Source organism: Scomber japonicus, chromosome 7 (assembly GCF_027409825.1).
Source record: "Scomber japonicus isolate fScoJap1 chromosome 7, fScoJap1.pri, whole genome shotgun sequence".
NCBI lineage: Eukaryota > Metazoa > Chordata > Actinopteri > Scombriformes > Scombridae > Scomber > Scomber japonicus.
The window spans coordinates 34,444,816-34,465,388 of record NC_070584.1 but is presented as its reverse complement, the minus strand read 5'-3'; the positions used below and the strand labels follow the sequence as shown (position 1 = coordinate 34,465,388).

Sequence of the window (20,573 nt, the reverse complement as noted above, 5' to 3'; positions counted from 1 at the left end):
ATGTAAAGTGCTTTAAAAGAGCTCAATCATAAGCTCAGGAGAAGAGAAATGTGTTTTTAACCTGGATTTAAAAATGATTTCAGTTCTGCTGGTAGTTTGTTCCAGTTGTGTAAAAGCTGCTTCACTATGTTTAGTCTGAACTCTAGACTCAACTATCTGACCTGAGTCAGTAGATCTCAGAGCTCTACTGGGTTTATATTCTACTGTATACACATACAGCAGTAGAGGAATCATATGTATCAAATGAATGTACAAGAACTGACCTATATCATTTACCTCTCCTGCCTGTCATGGTCATGATTTGCTGTTCTAGCTTTCAAACATATTTGCCACTCTTAATTTTTTTTGCTCTTTGTTTAGGTTGCACATTTCTCTGTTTAATCAAGTGCCCTAGTTTTCATGCTGAATATCATATGCAAGGGGTCCATTAATTGCAAAACCCAGGTAGAAAGAAACCTTTTCTGTGCTGAAACCAGTTCTTATTCCACCAATAAGAGCAGGACGCACAGGGATTTTCAGTTTTCCATAGTTTGCAAACAACTCTCCTTGCTCAATGGTTCCACTGACTCGATGAAGGCGGCTGATGATTGCTGTTTCTTTAAATATGTCTCCATTCCGCCAAAGTTGTGCCAGAGCATCACGAGGCATCTTAGGCAGAAAACTCTTATCCAGGTTAGGTTTAGAGATAAGCCTCTTGAGTCCCTCTTCTTTCCCCAAATAGAGCTTGGCAACAGTGCTCCTCTTCTGAAACAACTTAGACAGATATTTGCGGGTTGAGTTTCGAATTGCAGTCACATATGTTCCAATTTCTGTGTTTTCCTGAGTTGGACTTGGCCAGAGTAACAGCAGAGCCAGGTAGTATGGGTCTGGGAAGGGATACCTAAGTCCTACATCTTGCAGAGTTTTCAAAAGGAGATCAGAGAGGTATTTGTAGCTCTTCACATGTTTAGATTTTGGATTCAAAAGGTAAAGAACGATGTTTGACAAAATGTAATTGATTGTTTCCTTTGTCTTTTGTTTTTTGTTGATAAATTGTTGTTGTTGTTGCAAGAATGCATAGCATTCTGTGACTCTCTCAATCTCTTCAGCATGTTTGTCTAAATGCTGAAGGACCCCTACGAATGTATCTGCTTGGTTCATCTCAAGACACAATCTTCGTTCTTCGATATCCATTTTCAAATTGAGATTAGGATTGTTTTGTCGTTCTGTTTTGATTCCCTCTGGTGTAGTGCAAAAAAGATTCACATACTTTTTAAAAAGAGCACAGACGGTCCTATGGTTCTTTGAATCAAATTCTGAATTGTTCCCTTTTATGTACGTGAAGTAACAGTCAAGCAGTTCAAATGTTTCTTTTACTTGAGGTTTTAAATTGACGATGAACAGCTCATGTTCCTTGATGATCTCCACGTATCTGTTGTTGATCTCATTGTCATCCTTATAGACTCTGGTGATTGGGATCGATTTCTGCAGAAAGCTCTGCAAGTACTTCTTCTTCATTGGATCACTCTCCTCAATGAATGGCAATCTGCCCAAAATCTCAAAGATCAGGAAAGCAATTTCCAGCACACCCACATAGCCATAAACATTATATGACCTTCTGGAATAATCATCTGACACATCATCAGCAGCTTCCTCCTCAGGTACAACCTCTGTATTTGCCAGCTCCTGAGCCCTTTTGAACGCTTTAATAGCATCATTTGCCAATATCATGTTTGTGTTTAAATCTTCTGGGTTATGTGTTGCCTCCTGCTTTTCTCTCTGGATGTTGGATTTTAAATGACTTTTGTGCACTTGTGCAATTGTGTCAACTGTGTATGGGTTTTCCTTGATGTTCTTGGCCTTTTCTGCCCACTTCAGAGCCTCTGGGAAGTCACAATCATTGTACAGATATCTTGCCAGTGCCTGTGGAATAGATGCTCTTGTTTCAAACCTGGATGATGCTCTCACAAATATTTCTTGGACAGTTTGCCTCCCTTGCTGGTTGTTGATTTTGTCTATGAAAGGAGAAAATGGTTCCCTCTCGTCTCCAGCTTTCTTGCGCTGCCTCTCAATTAACATTCGTTGAATTGAGTGCATGAATCTGTGTTTGACAACTCCAACACTGAAGAACAGATCACAGTGAAGAATCTCCATAGCAATATCGCTTACTTTTAAGTAGTGGCTTTTCTCCAACTCTTCCAGACAGGCACATGCTATAGTGTGATGAAGGATTTTGATGACTTTGTATCCGCCCCACTCTTCATCTGTGTCTATGATGAGGAAGTTTGAATATGGTTTCATTCTGTCCAGTACACTGTCCTCCTTCCAACGTATCACCTTCAACCCAAGAAAGTCCTCACACAGAGAGAGAGAGATTGCAGATTCTGCCACAAAGGTGTTCAGTAATGCTAGAAAAGCAAACAGTTGGGCCTCCTTTGTGCTGAAATCAAAGCTCCCCAGCATGTTACGAGCAAGATCGTCTACGTAATCTTTGTCAAAATTGCTCTTCATGATCATGAAAGTGTAAAAATTTTCAGGCTTTTCATGAGTTTCTTCGAGCTCTTTAAGTTTCTTTTCAAACTCCTTCTGTTCTTCTGGTGTCAATGAAGCAGTAATGTACTGACATTGTGTGGAATTGTCTTGTCTATATTGCTCCTTCGGGCTATGTGAACGGACACAGTTAAGGATGATGACTTTGCAGTTTTGCACATCATCCATATGTGTGTTGGAGAAATCCTCTATGGCTTTACGGATGCAGTTTACAAGATCATAATGGTTGTTGGATTCTTGTGAGTCATCAACTAACAGCAATACTGGAGATGGTTTCTCACTTTCAAGTTTCACAAGTTTTCGAACTTGAGTAGCTACTTCGTCTTTTGGCAGTGTGTTGTCTTTCAGCACAGCACATCTGAACTCTTGACGGAGATCCCACATCACATGCATTGCTAAGGTGGTCCCGCCACAGCCTGGATGGTGGAACAGGTTGAGCAGAACACATGCATTTTTTGAATGTGTCCGCTGAGACCTAATGATTGTCTTCACATTTTCATACTTATCTCTCTTGATGAATGGCTTTTCTGTGTCTTTGTCACAGAAGTAGAAGTTCCACCATTTGACTTTACCTCCTCTGTAGAATTCTTCCTCAACTTTGATTCTGAAGTCATGGAACTCTTGACTGTTTTCATTGTAGATGTTTTTACACTGATTCAGACACAAAATGTCCAAAGCAATCATTAAATCTTCATCTTTCTGTTTCAGAACAACAGCACTGGAGTCTGGGGAGGGAAGCAGCCTTTCAGATGACTGATTGAAAGGCCCAAGTGCCATTACAGTCCCATTGACCTCACTGAGGGTCAGCTCAAATATAGATAGCGGATCAATGTCATAGTCACACTTGTCTTGTATCAGCTCCCTCCATTTCTCATACGTGCTCTGAGAATCACAAATAGTGATGATGTTTTTCTCCTCTGTGTGTTTCAAGAAGGACTTGTAGGTGTCAAATATTGGGTCTTTCTCAGTGTCCACAGGTGAAAGTAGGAGGAAGATGATGAGACTTCTTCCTTGGAGGAGAACTTCAGGGTTGCAAATGAATGAAATCAATTGCTCTACATCTCTGCAAGATTTCCTCAGCCAGTTCTTATAATCTAACTCTCTGTTTGAGTCACTGTCAAGGTCATGTCTGCCATTGCAGAAGACCCAACTGGTCTGTTTGTAGAGGTTAAGATTCTTTATCACTGTTTCAGTCTGCCCTTGATATTGTGATGGGGTGTGCCGATTGGCTACTCTTGATTCACTGTATGAATAACACAGTCCACCTTTAGCAGCAGACTCGGGGTCATAATCTAACACACAGAACAATTTCAATTTACTCAGAAACTGGAGGTTCTGCACTTGGTCTGGACTGCTTTTGTTTACAACAACAACAAATCTGTCATAGTTGTCCAGTGAGTTCCCACCACAAGTCAACAAGTTCTTAAGTTTGTCACCCTGGTTAGCTTCTTTCTTCAGAGCTTCTTTTGAATGACACTGCTGCTTCAGTTGACCTACACGAAAAGAAAAATATGTACATTATTAATCAGACAAACACAACATCTATAAATTGTACTTTAAAGGGTAAGGTTGGCGTTATTCTATATTTTTATTTATTGTCAGAAAATCCCAAGAAAAAAAACAAACAAAACCAACGATAAGGACATATGAGTCCACCCCTCTCAATACTTTCTGACTTCCACACCATGTTACAGACTCTCAGCTCCAAGCTGAAAACAGGCTCAGTAATTTCCCAGCTGGCTACTGTAGTGGATAGAATTGTGCATTTGTTTGGGACTATTGCTCTTGTCAGTATTTCTGTCAGCAGGAAGGTGTGTGTGGGGCTGAATCAAAATTAACCACAGTGTGTGTTCATGGTCATTGAAGAACATGCCACCCAGTGCAGCAGTGTGGCTCAATCATGTGACTGTAATTATTTATGTTGTATGTCAGGCTTTACATACACAGGTCATTTTATTTATAGTATAAATGCATTGTTTCAGTGGGTTTGGTCTTTTAAGTTATTTATTGACTGCAAATATATTTTGTTGTCATTTGATCACTGAAAACTAAATGTTTTCTTCAGCATTAACAACATTAGTTTAACCTCAAATTAACTTATATTTAATCAAATGTGAGTTTGTATGTATCAACATGAAAGGATAGACAACATCACAAACTAATGCAGATTATAAACTACAACTAAAACATATTTAAGGTCAAGTTATAAACTTAATTATTTGACTATAGGTTTAAATGTTGTCTTACCCATGGTCTTTTCCAAATTACAAGCAAGGTCACATTGACCGATTTCTTTCAGAACCTCCGGTGTGACCTTTAAGGCCTCATTGCTTCCATAGTGTTCAGTCAATAACTTGGCAGTGTCCATGGTGTCCTTGCCTTCCAGTTTACCCCGAGGAATAGGTTTGCACGTGGAATTGGTGTATTGTAGTAAGCTGAAATGAAACCTTTTTAGGTCCTCCTTTAAAAGGTCGTCTAGGGTTTTCTGAATCTCCACAGTGATCTTTGGTATGTTAGGTAGGGTTGCAGCCTACAGGAAGAAAGGGATGTAAATTAATATTAATTTAATGTGAACATTACAAAGAAATCACTCCATATTAAGTACAAATCCAGAAGGTTCATTATGCCGTTATATGCTCTAAATACACTGGCTGCTGTTGTTGTGTTTTTATTGTATTGAATATAAATGACATGAATATAACAGAAATTTTACCGCCACAGTTTCTTTCCTCTTGGACACCAAGACCTCTGTCTTTGTTTGCAGGATTTCCTCCTTTTCTGAAGTTCTCTTGAATGGCAGATGAATGTTTTCAGACATTTGTCCCACCATTTTGTCAGCTTGTTGGATTGTGATTGCCTTAGCCAGACTTTCTTCAGGTTGAATGGGTTTCGGAGTTGCTTGTTGGTCTGTGCTGGTGTGAGGGATGGGTTGGAGTGTCGGCTCTGGTTTCTCATTCAACTGACGTAGTTCTGCCAGAATCTTTACAGCAGGACCACTTTTCACATCCAGGTCCAGAAGATCTTGTTTCTTAAAGCAAACAAGGCAATCTCCAGATACATCTTCCTCTTGGAGGCGTTCTGCATATTTGCTATATATCTTCACATGCTGTAGTAACCACTGGTTCACCTGCTCTTTTGTCCAGTTTTCCACGTATGCTGGGAACTGTGACGCATGTTGTGATCCTTCCTTCAACCTTTCTAGATAAGATATAATTTTGACTGCAGGCCCGTGTTTTATTCCCAAGTCTAATATGTCTGTCTTCTTATAGAAAACTAAACTATCTCCAGACACTTCTTCTTCAAAGAACCGGTCTGCACAAGGCTCATGAACCTTGACCTGTGTCATCAACCACTGGTGAACATCTTCTTCCGTCCATTTTTCAATTTCAGGTGGTGGCTTTGTTGTTGAACGTTTCATATTGCATCAACTAAAAATGAAACAGTTGAGTCACAGGTCAAAATAGTGAAAGGAACAGAAAGACAACATAATGCTTCAAGAATGAAGATGTTATAGTAAAACAAAATGTCAGTCTTTTCCTTCTCTTGGCAGATATGGGCTAGTGCAGTTTTATCACAGTAAAAAGTAAATGGAAATTATAGAACAACAAATGAAATTAAGCCAGAGCAGCATGAACGTAATCTAATTGGTTGCACAGGCTTAGAGACAAAGTCAGAGAATTGTCACCAACTTTTCAGATAAGGGATGGGCAACTTTGATGATAGAGAGGGCCACAAATATTTTATCTTCATTACCAGAGGGCCAGATTGTGACAATGCACTTCCATCAGTAGGATAATTATAGCTACTAATGAACAAAATATGTTAGTATCTAAAGTTTATTATATCAACTAGGGCTGGGTGATATCACCAAAATCTCATATCCTGATAGAGGTAATTTCATATCCCAATAACAATATATATCCTGATATAGCGCATTTTAATTGAATAAATATTTGGCCCGTGCTCCCCAATCTGTTGTCCGTCCAAATTCAATTAAATGACTCTTCTTGGTTTTTTACTCTGGTTACTTTTATTGCATTTACAGGAATATAATGAGTGTGGTTGTCACCTCCAGTTCTTCACATGGTTCACTGTCTCTCACTGTGTGAGCAGCAGATCATACACTATAGCCTTATAGGTTTTAATGTGGTTTTAATTAATTGAAATATCTCAATTAAATCTTTGTTGTATCCTCTCATGAGAAACACACATTTACAGCACATCTATCCTCATGCCATTCTGTGTTTGTCAGTGACAGTCTGCAGCCTGATACACAGGATGTGGTTTTGTACACCCACTTGTGTCTATACCTGGGTCAGAGCACTTCCTTATAACTGTCACTACAAATGTACAGTCCTGTTAAAACATGAGATTAGTCCTGCAGTAGACCCATTAGAGGACACCAGGGCTCATTAAATATAAAATACTGGTCAGACATTATAGTGTGAGTTACAACGCAATTTTTTTTGGATGAACTGCTTCTTAAACCAAAATTATGAACTTAAGATCCAAACCTTCAAACGAATTATAAATTGATTATTAAATGTTAAAATAGTAGCTTACCTACTCATGCAATTTCCTACCAAAAGCTTTTGTCAGTAAAATAACTAAGAGGGCGGTGTCGAAGTTTTATACAATGCTTTCCACAACAGATGACTCAGAAAGTACAGCTATTATTCAAAATGTGACATTTAGAAGAACAATGAATTCATTGTTAAGCTTTTACATAAAAAGTGAACTTCTCACCTACTGAAGTCCTTAGACTCTTCTTCACGCTGGTTTTCTTCAGCAGATCATTTCTCCTGGTAGATGAGGTTTGATGATACTCTGACAAATATAACTGCTCCGAGTCCGACATGCATTTGCTGGAGGTTTTGCGGAAATGAAAACTGCACGATTCAAATGACACATAGTCACTGATTCTCTATCTGTGAAGTCCGTCCCTCTCTTTCACGTCATCTCCCGGAACTATGTTTTACAGAGATGACTCTCCATCTGAGTTCAGTTAACATAAATCATATAGCATATAGACTTACAGGCTAGGCTATTACTGGTACTTTAAAAAGATGACTTATTATTATTTAAACTTGAATTTGAACTTGGTCAGTGAACTGTAATATCACTGCAGACTGTGAGTGTGTCTGTGTTATACACGGAGTTGGAGTTGAATGCAGCCAAAGATCACGTTTTGTAATGATGATCATGTAATTATTGATTGTCTGAGCTCAGTGATGTGATATATTGATAGTGACCTGATATAGACCTCCGAGCTCTCCTTCCCTCACAGAATCCATCCTGAGGTCTGAACCAGAGCAGATCAGGAGCTGGATGCATAATGAGCCGCTGTTTGAACCAGACACTGAATACACGCAGATTGTGACATTAAACACAATAAAAATATTTTCTGATTTAAATTTCGCCCTGCGCGTTTTACCATAGTAAATGTGTATCATCTGCTGTCAAAGAAGTGAATACTTATATAAAAAGATTTAAACAGAAACACATTTGCTTATTTAGGAAAGTATAAACTGAAATCAACCCTATTTACATCACCCTGTGTCCGCTACTGCACTGACGAGAAGCAGCCAGCAGATGGCAGCAGAGCGCCACAGAGCCTGTTGACACTGGTCCAATATACAGTCAGCTCAGTCATACCAAGTGACTGATGCCATACAGTTCCCCAAACAAGGCCGTCAGTTTGTCCTCGCGTATTCTTTTAATGAAATAGAAGGAGAAGCATTTTAGTTCAAAACAATCAGTTTTATTTTTAACACCAGTAGAATGTACAATATTACAGAGCTCTGGGTCTGACTTATAGTATCCCTGACAAGCAACAGTGTTCATCAGTTGACGAAGTCTGACTGACTATCTCTTCCCTGACCCAGTGTTTTACAGCGTACAGAGCAATAGGTGTAACGCAAGGCGGCGTCCTCTTCTGATTGGCTCAAGACGTGTCATTCCTTCTCCTCGTGATATCTGACTCCATCCGTTGTTGTGACGCCTTAGAGCGCAACCTGAAACACAACTGTTAAGAGACAAACATCCTACTTTCTCATACTTGCTGAGAACACATTAAAGGTCATCTTTTCACTCTCCGTACTTTTCCACTTCAAGTTACATTGTGTTTTTTTGGTACAGTGGTGTGACTCTGGCTAAGACAATGCAAGCATTCACTTCTTATCACTTATAAAAACCGTTATCAATTAGTGCAACATAGTTCCCTTTAATCATCACAGTCATTTCCCGTATACTCAGCAGATTAAACAATGCAACAGTTCAAGGCTACATGAAAACAATATAACAACTTCAATATATTGACACTCTTACTGCTCAAATGCAGGCAGAGGTGTGTGTGTGTGTGTGTGTGTGTGTGTGTGTGTGTGTGTGTGTGTGTGTGTGTATGTGTGTGTATGTGTATGTGTGTAAAGTGCTGTAGTGTAGTGCATGTTGTAGGGCCTTGTGCTCTGTGTGCGACTCTGCTTACATCTCCTGTCGCACTTGATACTGACCAGAAAGATTTACTTAATACTGCAAAAGTAAAAGTTATTTAGTTAGTGTTAGTGCAATTATCAATACCAGAATATGATCAGGGTGACTTTTGAACACTGGAAATAAATCATGTATTCATCCAGGCAGCAGTCCAGTGGCACTCAAAGTTTACATATAATATTAGTAATAAAAACAATAAAACATAATAAAAACAAGGTGCTGGATGTATAATGAGCCGCTGTTTGAACCAGACACTGAATACACGCCGATTGCGGCAAGAAAACATTTGCGCAGTATTTTCTGATTTAAATTTGGCCCTACGAGTTTTACAATAGTAACTGTGTATCATCTGATGTCAAAGAAGTGAATACTTATATAAAAAGATTTAAACAGAAACACATTTGCTTATTTAGGAAAGTATAAACTGAAATCAACCCTATTTAAATCACCCTGTGTCCGCTACTGCACTGACGAGAAGCAGCCAGCAGATGGCAGCAGAGCGCCACAGATCCTGTTGACACTGGTCCAATATACAGTCAGCTCAGTCATACCAAGTGACTGATGCCATACAGTTCCCCATAACAAGCTCAAAGTTAAATTTATAAATATCACAGCTTGACATCTACTCTGTATCAGATTGTTTCAGCTCTACATCGAAGCTACATGTTTAAAGAGAGTAAAATATTTAAAACAAATTCATCTTTTTATCTTTATTTTTGTTTTTTTCTGGGGGTTTTTTGTTTTTGTTTTAGGTCTCAAACATCCCATCAATGGAGATATTAAAGATTTATTTTTCATTATTTTACACATTTTCCCTAAGGGACTTCTACACCCTGAAATGAATGAAAACATTTTATTGTTAAAGTCATTTTAAAAGAATCAAATTCAAATATTAACATTTCTCCATACTTTTGAAAAACAACAAGGCAGATTTATTAAGCAGATTCACAGAAGGCAAAACAAATTCACCAAACACACCATGAGACATTCAAAACAGATAAAAATATTAGTAAAAACTATTTTAAAAGAAACTGAAATTATGAGAACAATGACAAAAATAAAGTGTGCAGAATGAATAATGGCTCTAAATAATCAGTTAAGATCAGTGCAGAATAAATGTTGTTATCACGATAATCACCAATTTCTTGAAATCCTTATATTAGTTCTAAAATATAGTTAATTTACTTCACATCATGATTGTATTGTCTGATCAGTGTTCTCTATGTTACAGCTTTATTGGATGAGAAATAATATCACAAAACAATTAAAACACTGTAAACTAAAGGAGGTTGTTAAAAGTTTAAGACTTTAAGCTGACTGGAAATTATTTTAAATGCAGTTTCACTTGAAAATTCATGAAGTTTTTCTGATGGAGTTGATTTATTGATTGATTTCTGGAGTGCAGGAACTGTTAACATTAAAATTTATACACAAACACAGAACACACACTGGGCTTTAACAGACCAGTAGTGCTGACTGCTCTCTACACATCTTCTTTACTTCACTATTAACAAACAGCAGCAGAACTGAAGCTGATCTGTGAGGAAGAATCTGAGGTGTTTCATCTTGAGGTAGGAAGTCATGACGAAACAACTGAAAGCCAGCTGGGCTTCATATCCGCAGTAGTCAGAGCTGGACAGACTGAGGCCTATTTCTCTGGTTATTCTGACTCTGTGTGGCTGAATAAAATCAAACAGCTGATAAAAACAGGAGCTGCTTTTATGTTCATAGTGTCCTCTGAAAATGACGATAATCACAGTAATGGAAATGGCTGATAGCATTGATCTGCAGTAGATATGGTATACTGGCACATCTCTAGCTCCGAGTTCCTGACATGCTTCCCCACTGATATGACTTACTGGGACACTCAAAAGCATCATGTGCAGTTTTGACCACTAGTTGTGCTGTAGAGCTTTGTTATGATGAATTTAATGAATTATCAATTTGTCTTTTTGAGCTAAAACGACACAATATATTTGTTGGTTGTATTTTATGGCAGTATCTATCTGTCTGTCTGTCGGTCAGTCAACCACATCTGTCCAAACAGAAATATCTCAACAACTACTGGATGGATTGCTTTGACATTATGTGCATTCATGTTACTCAGAGGATGAATCCTATTGATTATCATCTAGCTCCATCTCTAGATCACAATGTTTACCTACTTGGTGGCATTCCCATTAGCTTCAGCTGTACTTTTAAGTTCAGTGCTAATAAACTCACACACTCTTTAGTTTATGTTATATGCAACCAACAAAAGAAGGGAAGAAGAAGTCTGCTGACTGGTACACATATGGATTTAAAAAGTATGCAGATTTAAAAATATTAAATATCAATCATTGCTTCTTTTTAAAAAAAATGTCTTTACAAGTGTTTTATGAGTATTCAACACATGTTAGTTTTATTTTTACTCTATTAAAAATCAATGTGCTTCTTTTTGAAAATTAACTGTGAGCCTTGTTCTAATGTTTGTCTGTCACTGTGAGAATGACTAGTCAATGCATATTGGTAAATGCAAATCTAAACGAACGTGACAACAGCCTTTCTTCTTCTTCTTCTTCTTCTTCGTCTTCTTTCTTTTTTCTTTAGTTTTGGACGATGAATCAGACTCCTCTGCGTCCTCCTCACTCTCAGGAGAACTTGTGTCACTATGCCTCTCTTCTGAATAAACAAACAGTAAGTAAATTAGTGAACAAACTGATGAACGAATGAATAAGTTTGTGTACTGATCAGTGAGCAAAACATTCAGTTATCCCTGAGCAAACATCTGCAGGTTTTTATCCTGCCAATGCCTGCTGCTAATGTTTAGAGTTAGAAAGCAATATTAAAATTTAAATGTCTTACCTTCGTCGTGTTCTAGTTGATGAAAAAGTTTCCGCTGATTTATTTTCTTGAGGATGTCCTGTGTGACCTTTAAAGCATCCTCGCTGCCGTAGTGGTTGGTCACCAGCTTAGCGATGTCCTTGGCGTCTTTATCCTCCAGTTTGCTCAGAGCAATAGTGTCAAAGCCATCCAACTCGTAATATTCCAGCTGGAATTTAAATGATTTCAATTGCTGGCTCCCAAGTTTATCCAGGGTCTTTTTAATTGTCACGACTGGATTCTGCAAAAACAATATAAATAAGTGAATAATACATCATTTGATTTTTGTTTATTTAATCTTCTCTGTTCGGCAGTTATTGCTGTAAAAGACTTCATGTATCTGCTTTTATATGGAATATAAATGCAGTGATCTTGTTATAGTGAAAGGCCGCATTAGAAGTATATAATTATTTAGGGCAATCTGTCTTTCAACAACAGTCAGGAGCCCACATGACCATTGAAACATCTATCATTTAACTGTTCAGTCTATAAAACATCAGAAAACAATGACCTATGCCTTCAATAACATACTCTTATTTTGTCAAACCCAGGGCTTGAAATTAACTTTTTTGATCACCAACCAGTATGGCTACTAGATTTTCAAGTTACCAGCCAATCAGAATTTCCTGACAACAAAGATATAGCATTTATCTATGAGTTTACCATGTTAGTCCAGTTACAAGAAACCCAAGTGAACAAAAGGGAATTAGGACATTTAATGACAAATGGTGATCGGTTCATGAGTGGTATTTGTATTTGAATCATAAAAAGCATAATGTTCATGTTACATGTGATAACAGTGTTCAAGATGGTGAATAACTTCACAATGTTACAAATACAGTTCATTTTTCTGTATTTGGCAGGTTGGCAGGTGTTAATTTCAAGCCCTGGTTAGACTAACAGTCCAAAAACTCAATTTAATTTTTACTGAAAAACATCTTAATGAATTTTATTTTCTTATAGTAAATGAATTACTAATAGGATTTCAACAATTTCTCACATCTCAGCAATTGTCAGTAGAAAATATTTGGCTGTGTTGCTTTAAAAACAATGAATTGATGATGTTGGGGTTAAGTATCTTGCTCAATGACACATCGTCACATGGACTGAACGAGCCGGGTATCAAACCACCAATCTTCCAATTAGTGGACGACCGTTCTACTTCCTGAGCCACAATTGATAAGTTGACTAATCCTTGTAGCTCTAATATTATTTATATGTGATATATACTTATCAAATACTTTACCAGAACTGCTTACCGGAGCGTTTGCCTCCTGTGGCGTTGTCGGCTTCTTCTCTTCAGGAGTTTCCTTCTTTCCTGGAAGTTTCTCCGGCTGTAGTTTTTCCTCTTGGGATTCTTCTTGGTCTGTGCTGATTTGATGGGTTGGATTCAGCGTTGGCTCTGGAGTGTTTTTCAGTCGATCGAGCTCCTTCAGAATCTTCACAGAAGAACCTCTTTTCAGCTGCAGACCCAGAAAGTCCTGCTTCTTGAAGCAAACAAGACAGTCTCCCGACACGTCCTCCTCCATGAGGTTTTTGGCTTTTTTTGCATCGACCTTCACCTGTTGTCGTAACCACTGGTTCACCTCCTCCTTTGTCCAGTTTTCCACATGTGCTGGGAACTGAGACTCATGCTGTGATCCTTCCTTTTGCTTTTTTAGATAGGTTATGATTTTAACTGCAGGGCCATATTTTATTCCCAAGTCTAATATATCTTTCCTTTTGAAGGCAGCTAGAGCTTCTCCTGACACTTCCTTTTCAATGAACTTGTCTGCACAAGTCTGATGAACTTTGACCACGGTCTTCAGCCACTGCTGGACGTCTTCCATGGTCCAGGTTTCTATCTCAGGTGGTGGTTTAGTTGTTGACTCACTCATTTTGGATCAACTACAATGAAACAAAGAAACAGAGCCTGAAGTTATAACCTGTATTAATATCACTATATACATTTTTTAAAATTTCAATATTAACCACTATGGTATGGTGCTCGCTGTAATCATTCCTCCTGTTCATACTGACCATTAGAAGATCCCTTCATAATGCACTTACAATGTAAAGTCCACAGTCCTCCTCCTGTGTAAACATGTATTTAAAAGTTGATGTGAAGCTAATATGAAGCTTCGGCGTCCAAATGAGTCAAATCTTCATCTTTTTCAACGTTACAGTGTTTTTAGTATCAAAGTCTTTTTGTTACTATACTTCCACCACAGCTCAACAGGAAACACTAAGCTAAAAAGACTGTAAATGTGTCAGATATCACTTGATATGACTAACTCACACTGCTGAAGCTCAATAGAAGCTGATCATCTACTTTAAATGACTGTGTGGAAACACTGTGATACACTCCTCCATCACTGAACACTGAAACCACATTTGAAGGAAATCTTTTAATAGTCAGTATGGACAGGAGGAATGATTAATGTCTTTCACTGCTCATACTTACACCTGTAAGATGAACATATAAAATTAATAAAACAGTTGGCTGATCAGAGCAGAGCAATTACAGAACTTTTATCAAGCCATTAATGAGTAAGCCAATATTTATTATGTCCAGATAAGACTAGTAATCACATTATTTACTTACTTACTTACTTACTACTACTAAGCTGCTGTTAATATGAGCTGCTTTGGGAATTATGACACCTGCCTTCAGATGCAATGATAAAATTGTTCTACAACCTATTTTATTCTTACAATAAACAAGCAAAAACAATCTACGGGATCTATTGTCACTTTTATGCAGACTGTGGCTCATTAAACATTTTCCTCATTGCTCACAAGCATGATTGGATACACAAAACACACAAAAATATCTGTGACTAATACTAATGCAGTCTTCATGCTTAAGATATTCCAAGAAAACAAACAACAAATAAGTAACAGTCATCCAGGAAGGTAAAACTAATCTTTCAGGAAGTTTTTGTGCAATCTGCTTTTATAAATTGATATACCAAAATAAAATAAAAACATATATAGCTTATTTTGTAAAGCATTAAAACAACACAATGTTTTTTAAAGCAGAGGTAGTGTAGAAACATTACATACCTTCTCATCAGCGTAACTCTGGAACAAAATGACTCGAAGCTCGAAGAAAAAGTCAAAGTCAAAGTCTTTACAGCTTTCTCTTATTGATCATTGACAAAAAATCATGATCTTTGACCCCCCAAAAAACAAAAACAGACTGCAGTAGGCATAAACGTTGTCTAATATAGTCTAATTTAGTGAAATATTAACCAAATTAAAACTGGACAGGTGACAAACAATTGACATCAGGAAAGACCGAAAGTGAAGATAAAAACTTCAGCCAAATATCATCACGAGCAAGATGACAGTCTTTATCCTCAGGAGTCTGTCAAAACTAGGCAGTTGTCTCTCCTTCATTCTGTGTAAGAGTCTTCATCCATATTAGTGTCTCTGTGAGGCTGCACAGCAGTTCTCTGCGCTAAAATAAAGAGGTTTAGAAGGTACCATATTTACCATGTTCATCATCTCTAACATTTCCTGTTAGCAGTAAACACAAAGTACAGCAGAGGATGATGGTCATAAAACAAAGTATTGGACATACTAAAATTTGACTAGATGGTGGCACTGGAGGAGAATTTGAGGATCATCAACGTCATTACAATTTATTCTCCAAGGTACTGGAGATAGAAATCCATCCAATAATTTCACTAAAAGGCAAAACTGTCAGCCTCTCTCTAGAGGAAAAGTCAGAGTATCATCAAAATCAGTAGGATTCAACCTGTTCAACGTAATTTCCAACATTTACTTGTAATGTCTTTTATTGTACATTTTTATTGGTGTTTTCAACCCTTGAGTGTGTTTTATTCTCTGAATCAGGGGTGATGAATCATCAGGTTTCACTAACAGCCAGGTGCTTTATTGTTAGTCCAGTTTCGACCTCGATGTTGATTTAGCTCAAACTTGTTGACGTTGGTATCATGTTCCCATCACCCAAAATGTGTCTTGGACAATTGAATCTCAAGTGGACGGCACTAAATTCAAGTGTAAACCACCAATGATCCGATCACTGAGGTGTTCTGGGATGCATTTAACCACATACCTTTTGTAAATGCTGATGTGTCCTGATGTGTCCCAGTCAAGGATGTAACAGGAAAACATGTCATCAGTAACAGTATGCCAACGCCAAATGACGTTGTCCTGCCAGTGTCAACAGTTGGAACAACTATATGTGTGTATTAGTTCTTAAAACATTTGTGGTTTCTTATCTAGCCTGTGTAAAATAAATCTGGCATTTCTTTGGTGACTTTTTGACTTTCTAGCAGAACTGAGGCAGTAACGAAATCTGAACACAAGTGGTCAACTGGACACCTTGGAGATACATGATAGACACAGGTGTTAATAGCGATGTGTCTCGGTTGTCAATCAATCAATCAATCTTTATTTGTTTAGCGCCAAATCACAACAGAGTTCTCTCAAGGCACTTTACACATAGGCAGGTTCTAAACCGAACTCTTCAGGTTTTTAATTATAAAGAGACCCAACATTCCCACACGAGCAAGCACTTGCCAACAGTGGCAAGAAAAAACTTCCTTTTAACAGGAAGAAACCTCAGAACCTGACTCAGAGTGGGAGAACATCTGCCTCGACCGGTTGGAGTAGAGAGGAGAGAAAGGAAGGATAGGAGAGAGAAGCACAATGAAAATCAACAATGAAGCTAGTTGTCCCCTTCTGTTTGAATCACTGAAACTCATTTTAAAACCAAGTGTAAACAGCCCAACCTCAACGGCCTCTGAGGTCTCTGTGTGGTTGTTTTGGTCCAATTGCTGCATTCAGATCTGCACAAATGAATTGCACCAAGAAAAGTCACATTAAACCAGACTTACTGACCATGACAGCTGACGTTACCCATCTCTACAATGCTTTGTAATTTACATACAACTACTATATATTCTCAGTGTCAGTGATATTGCATCTGTCCCTTTTAGTCCCACTGGTTCTGATTTTGTCTCGTTTCTTTTAGGGATCCAAAGCAACATGCGCTGTCATGTCTGCTTCTTCCTCCTGAGAGGAGTCAGCAACTTCACCCAGAAGAAACACAGCACAGTGGGATTCATGGTAACACTGATTTATTATTCTGTCTCCATCTTTACAAAAAAAAAACACATCTGCTGAGCTATAATATAGTATAGTGCTCCTGCAGGCTCATTCTCCTGCTGGGACTAAAGGTGTCAGTATGCTCTAACTGAACTGTTTGTCTGATAACAATAATATCTTTTTTTATTTCATGTAGATCCATCCATCCATCCATCTTCTTGCCGCTTATCCGGGGTCGGGTCGCGGGGGCAGCAGCCTAAGCAGGGAAGCCCAGACTTCCCTCTCCCCAGCCACTTCGTCCAGCTCTTCCAGGGGGACCCCGAGGCGTTCCCAGGCCAGCCGAGAGACATAGTCTCTCCAGCGTGTCCTGGGTCTTCCCCGGGGTCTCCTACCGGTGGGACGTGCCCTGAACACCTCACCAGGGAGGCGTCCGGGAGGCATCCTGATTAGATGCCCGAACCACCTCATCTGGCTCCTCTCGACGTGGAGGAGCAGCGGGTCTACTCCGAGCTCCCTCCGGATAACTGAGCTTCTCACCCTATCTCTAAGGGAGAGCCCAGCCACCCTACGGAGGAAGCTCATTTCGGCCGCTTGTACCCGCGATCTTGTTCTTTCGGTCACTACCCAAAGCTCATGACCATAGGTGAGGGTAGGAACGAAGATCGACTGGTAAATCGAGAGCTTCGCCTTTCGGCTCAGCTCTCTCTTCACCACGACGGATCTGTGCAGAGTCCGCATTACTGCAGACGCCGCACCGATCCGCCTGTCGATCTCCCGTTCCATCCTTCCCTCACTCGTGAACAAGACCCCGAGGTACTTGAACTCCTCCACTTGAGGCAGAATCTCATCCCCGACCCGAAGAGTGCACTCCACCCTTTTCCGGTTGAGGACCATGGCCTCGGATTTGGAGGTGCTGATTCTCATCCCGGCCGCTTCACACTCGGCTGCGAACCGATCCAGTGAGAGTTGGAGGTCACGGTCTGATGAAGCCAACAGGACCACATCATCTGCAAAAAGCAGTGACCCAATCCTGAGGTCACCAAACCGGACCCCCTCTACACCCTGGCTGCGCCTAGAAATCCTGTCCATAAAAATTATGAACAGGATCGGTGACAAAGGGCAGCCCTGGCGGAGTCCAACTCTCACTGGAAACAAGTCCGACTTATTGCCGGAAATGCGGACCAAGCTCTGACACCGGTCATACAGGGAACGGACGGCCCTTATCAGGGAGTCCGATACCCCATACTCCCGGAGAACCCCCCACAGGATCCCCCGAGGGACATGGTCGAATGCCTTCTCCAAGTCCACAAAACACATGTGGACTGGTTGGGCAAACTCCCATGCACCCTCAAAGATCCTGCAGAGGGTGTAGAGCTGGTCCACTGTTCCACGGCCCGGACGAAAACCACACTGCTCCTCCTGAATCCGAGATTCGACTATCCGACATACCCTCCTCTCCAGCACCCCCGAATAGACCTTACCAGGGAGGCTGAGGAGTGTGATTCCCCTGTAATTGGAACACACCCTCCGGTCCCCCTTCTTAAAAAGAGGGACCACCACCCCAGTCTGCCAATCCAGAGGCACTGCCCCCGATGTCCACGCGATGCTGCAGAGTCGTGTCAACCATGACAGCCCCACAGCATCCAGGGCCTTGAGGAACTCGGGCCGGATCTCATCCACCCCCGGGGCCCTGCCACCGAGGAGCTTTTTAACCACCTCGGCGACCTCCACCCCAGAGATAGGAGAGCCCACACCCAAGCCCCCAGGCCCTGCTTCCTTACCAGAAGGCGTGTTGGTGGGATTGAGGAGGTCTTCGAAGTATTCCTTCCACCGATCCACAACGTCCCGAGTCGAGGTCAGCAGCACACCGTCCCCACCGTACACAGTGTTTACGGTGCACTGCTTCCCCCTCCTGAGACGCCGGATGGTGGTCCAGAATCTCTTCGAAGCCGTCCGGAAGTCTTTTTCCATGGCCTCACCGAACTCCTCCCATGTCCGGGTTTTTGCCTCAGAGACCGCCCTAGCTGCGCTCCGCTTGGTCTGCCGGTACCTGTCTGCTGCCTCCGGAGTCCTACAAGCCAAAAAGGCCCTATAGGACTCCTTCTTCAGCTTGACGGCATCCCTCACCGCCGGTGTCCACCAGCGGGTTCGGGGATTGCCGCCCCGACAGGCACCGACCACCTTGCGGCCACAGCTCCGGTCAGCCGCCTTGACAATGGAGGCACGGAACATGGCCCACTCGGACTCAATGTCCCCCGCCTCCCCCGGTACATGGTCGAAGCTCTCCCGGAGGTGTGAGTTGAAACTCTCTCTGACAGGAGACTCTGCCAGACGTTCCCAGCAGACCCTCACAATACGTTTGGGCCTGCCAGGTCTGCCCGGCATCCTCCCCCACCATCGGAGCCAACTCACCACCAGGTGGTGATCAGTTGACAGCTCCGCCCCTCTCTTCACCCGAGTGTCCAAGACATGCGGCCGCAAGTCCGACGACAATAAGTATTGCCACCCCTGCCCGGCGCCTGACACCAGTGGCAACTCCAGAGTGGACGAGAGTCCAACCCCTCTCAAGGAGACTGGTTCCAGAGCCCTTGCTGTGCGTCGAGGTGAGGCCGACTATATCTAGCCGGAACTTCTCAACCTCACGCACCAGCTCAGGCTCCTTCCCCACCAGAGAGGTGACGTTCCACGTCCCTAGAGCTAGCTTCTGCAGCTGAGGATCGGACCGCCAAGGTCCCCGCCTTCGGCCGCTGCCCAGCTCACATTGCACCCGACCCCTTTGGCCCCTCTCACTGGTGGTGGGTCTGTGGGAGCGGGGTCCCATGTCCCTTTTTCGGGCTATGCCCGGCCGGGCCCCATGGGGGAAGGCCCGGCCACCAAGCGCTCGCCTCCGAGCCCCACCCCCAGGCCTGGCTCCAGGGGGGGGCCCCGGTGACCCGCGTCCGGGCAAGGGACACGAAAATCCAATTATCTTGCTCGTCATCGGGGTTTTCTGAGCTACCTTTTGTCTGGCCCCTCCCCCCGGACCTGTTTGCCATGGGAGACCCTACCAGGGGCATAAAGCCCCCGACAACTGAGCTCCTGGGGTCATTGGGACACGCAAACCCCTCCACCACGGTAAGGTAGTAGCTCAGGGAGCTCATGTAGATTTTTTTACTCTTTTTAGCAGTGTTTACAAAGTACTTAACATTGTCTTAAAATGTATGAAAAAAGCACAAATTCATAAAAAATACATACAAAAAGCACATATAAAAAAATCAATGTGTTTGTTAATTGCAGAATTAAAATAAAACCCAACAATGCCCACAGGAATAACGTAAAAGAAAAAAAAAAACATCAATGAGAAAAAAAAAACATGAGTACTAAACAATAAAAGACAGAGAAAGACAATATCACATAAAAGTATATCTATAAAAGTTCACATTCACTTTAAGCTGTGATTCATCGGGTGTGTGAAGGTGTAAAAGTAGACCAAACACTCCATGAAATATTTAAAACACCAATTAGAAATGAAGGTTTTATCCTTATTAACTCTCCAAAGACACCAGTGTTCATCATTGTCTTTCTCTAACTAACATATAAAGGCAGCATTTACTTTTCATAGTTTAGTTTACATTACATTTGCATTTTCTGGTCAA

At 40.9% G+C, this 20,573-nt stretch overlaps 1 protein-coding gene across 1 annotated transcript; it reads right to left on the bottom strand.

The window, feature by feature from the left end:
- Positions 1-390: 390 nt before the first annotated feature.
- Positions 391-7,376, bottom strand: LOC128362045 (sterile alpha motif domain-containing protein 9-like). The gene is made up of 4 exons (XM_053322683.1): positions 7,276-7,376; positions 5,246-5,957; positions 4,777-5,059; positions 391-4,022 (listed from the first exon to the last, which is right to left on the bottom strand). Exons 2-4 carry the CDS (start codon positions 5,945-5,947, stop codon positions 391-393), a joined length of 4,617 nt encoding a protein of 1,538 aa, XP_053178658.1. The 5' UTR covers positions 5,948-5,957; positions 7,276-7,376.
- Between the last annotated feature and the right edge of the window lie 13,197 nt (positions 7,377-20,573).

Excerpts from the sequence above, each read along its gene's own strand:
- LOC128362045 (XM_053322683.1), bottom strand. The coding sequence starts at position 5,947 with ATGAAACGTTCAACAACAAAGCCACCACCTGAAATTGAAAAATGGACG. Across the intron at positions 5,060-5,245 it reads CCAAGAGGAAAGAAACTGTG|GCTGCAACCCTACCTAACAT; the intron begins GCGGTAAAATTT and ends TTCTTCCTGTAG. Across the intron at positions 4,023-4,776 it reads TAATTTGGAAAAGACCATGG|GTCAACTGAAGCAGCAGTGT; the intron begins GTAAGACAACAT and ends CTTTTCGTGTAG.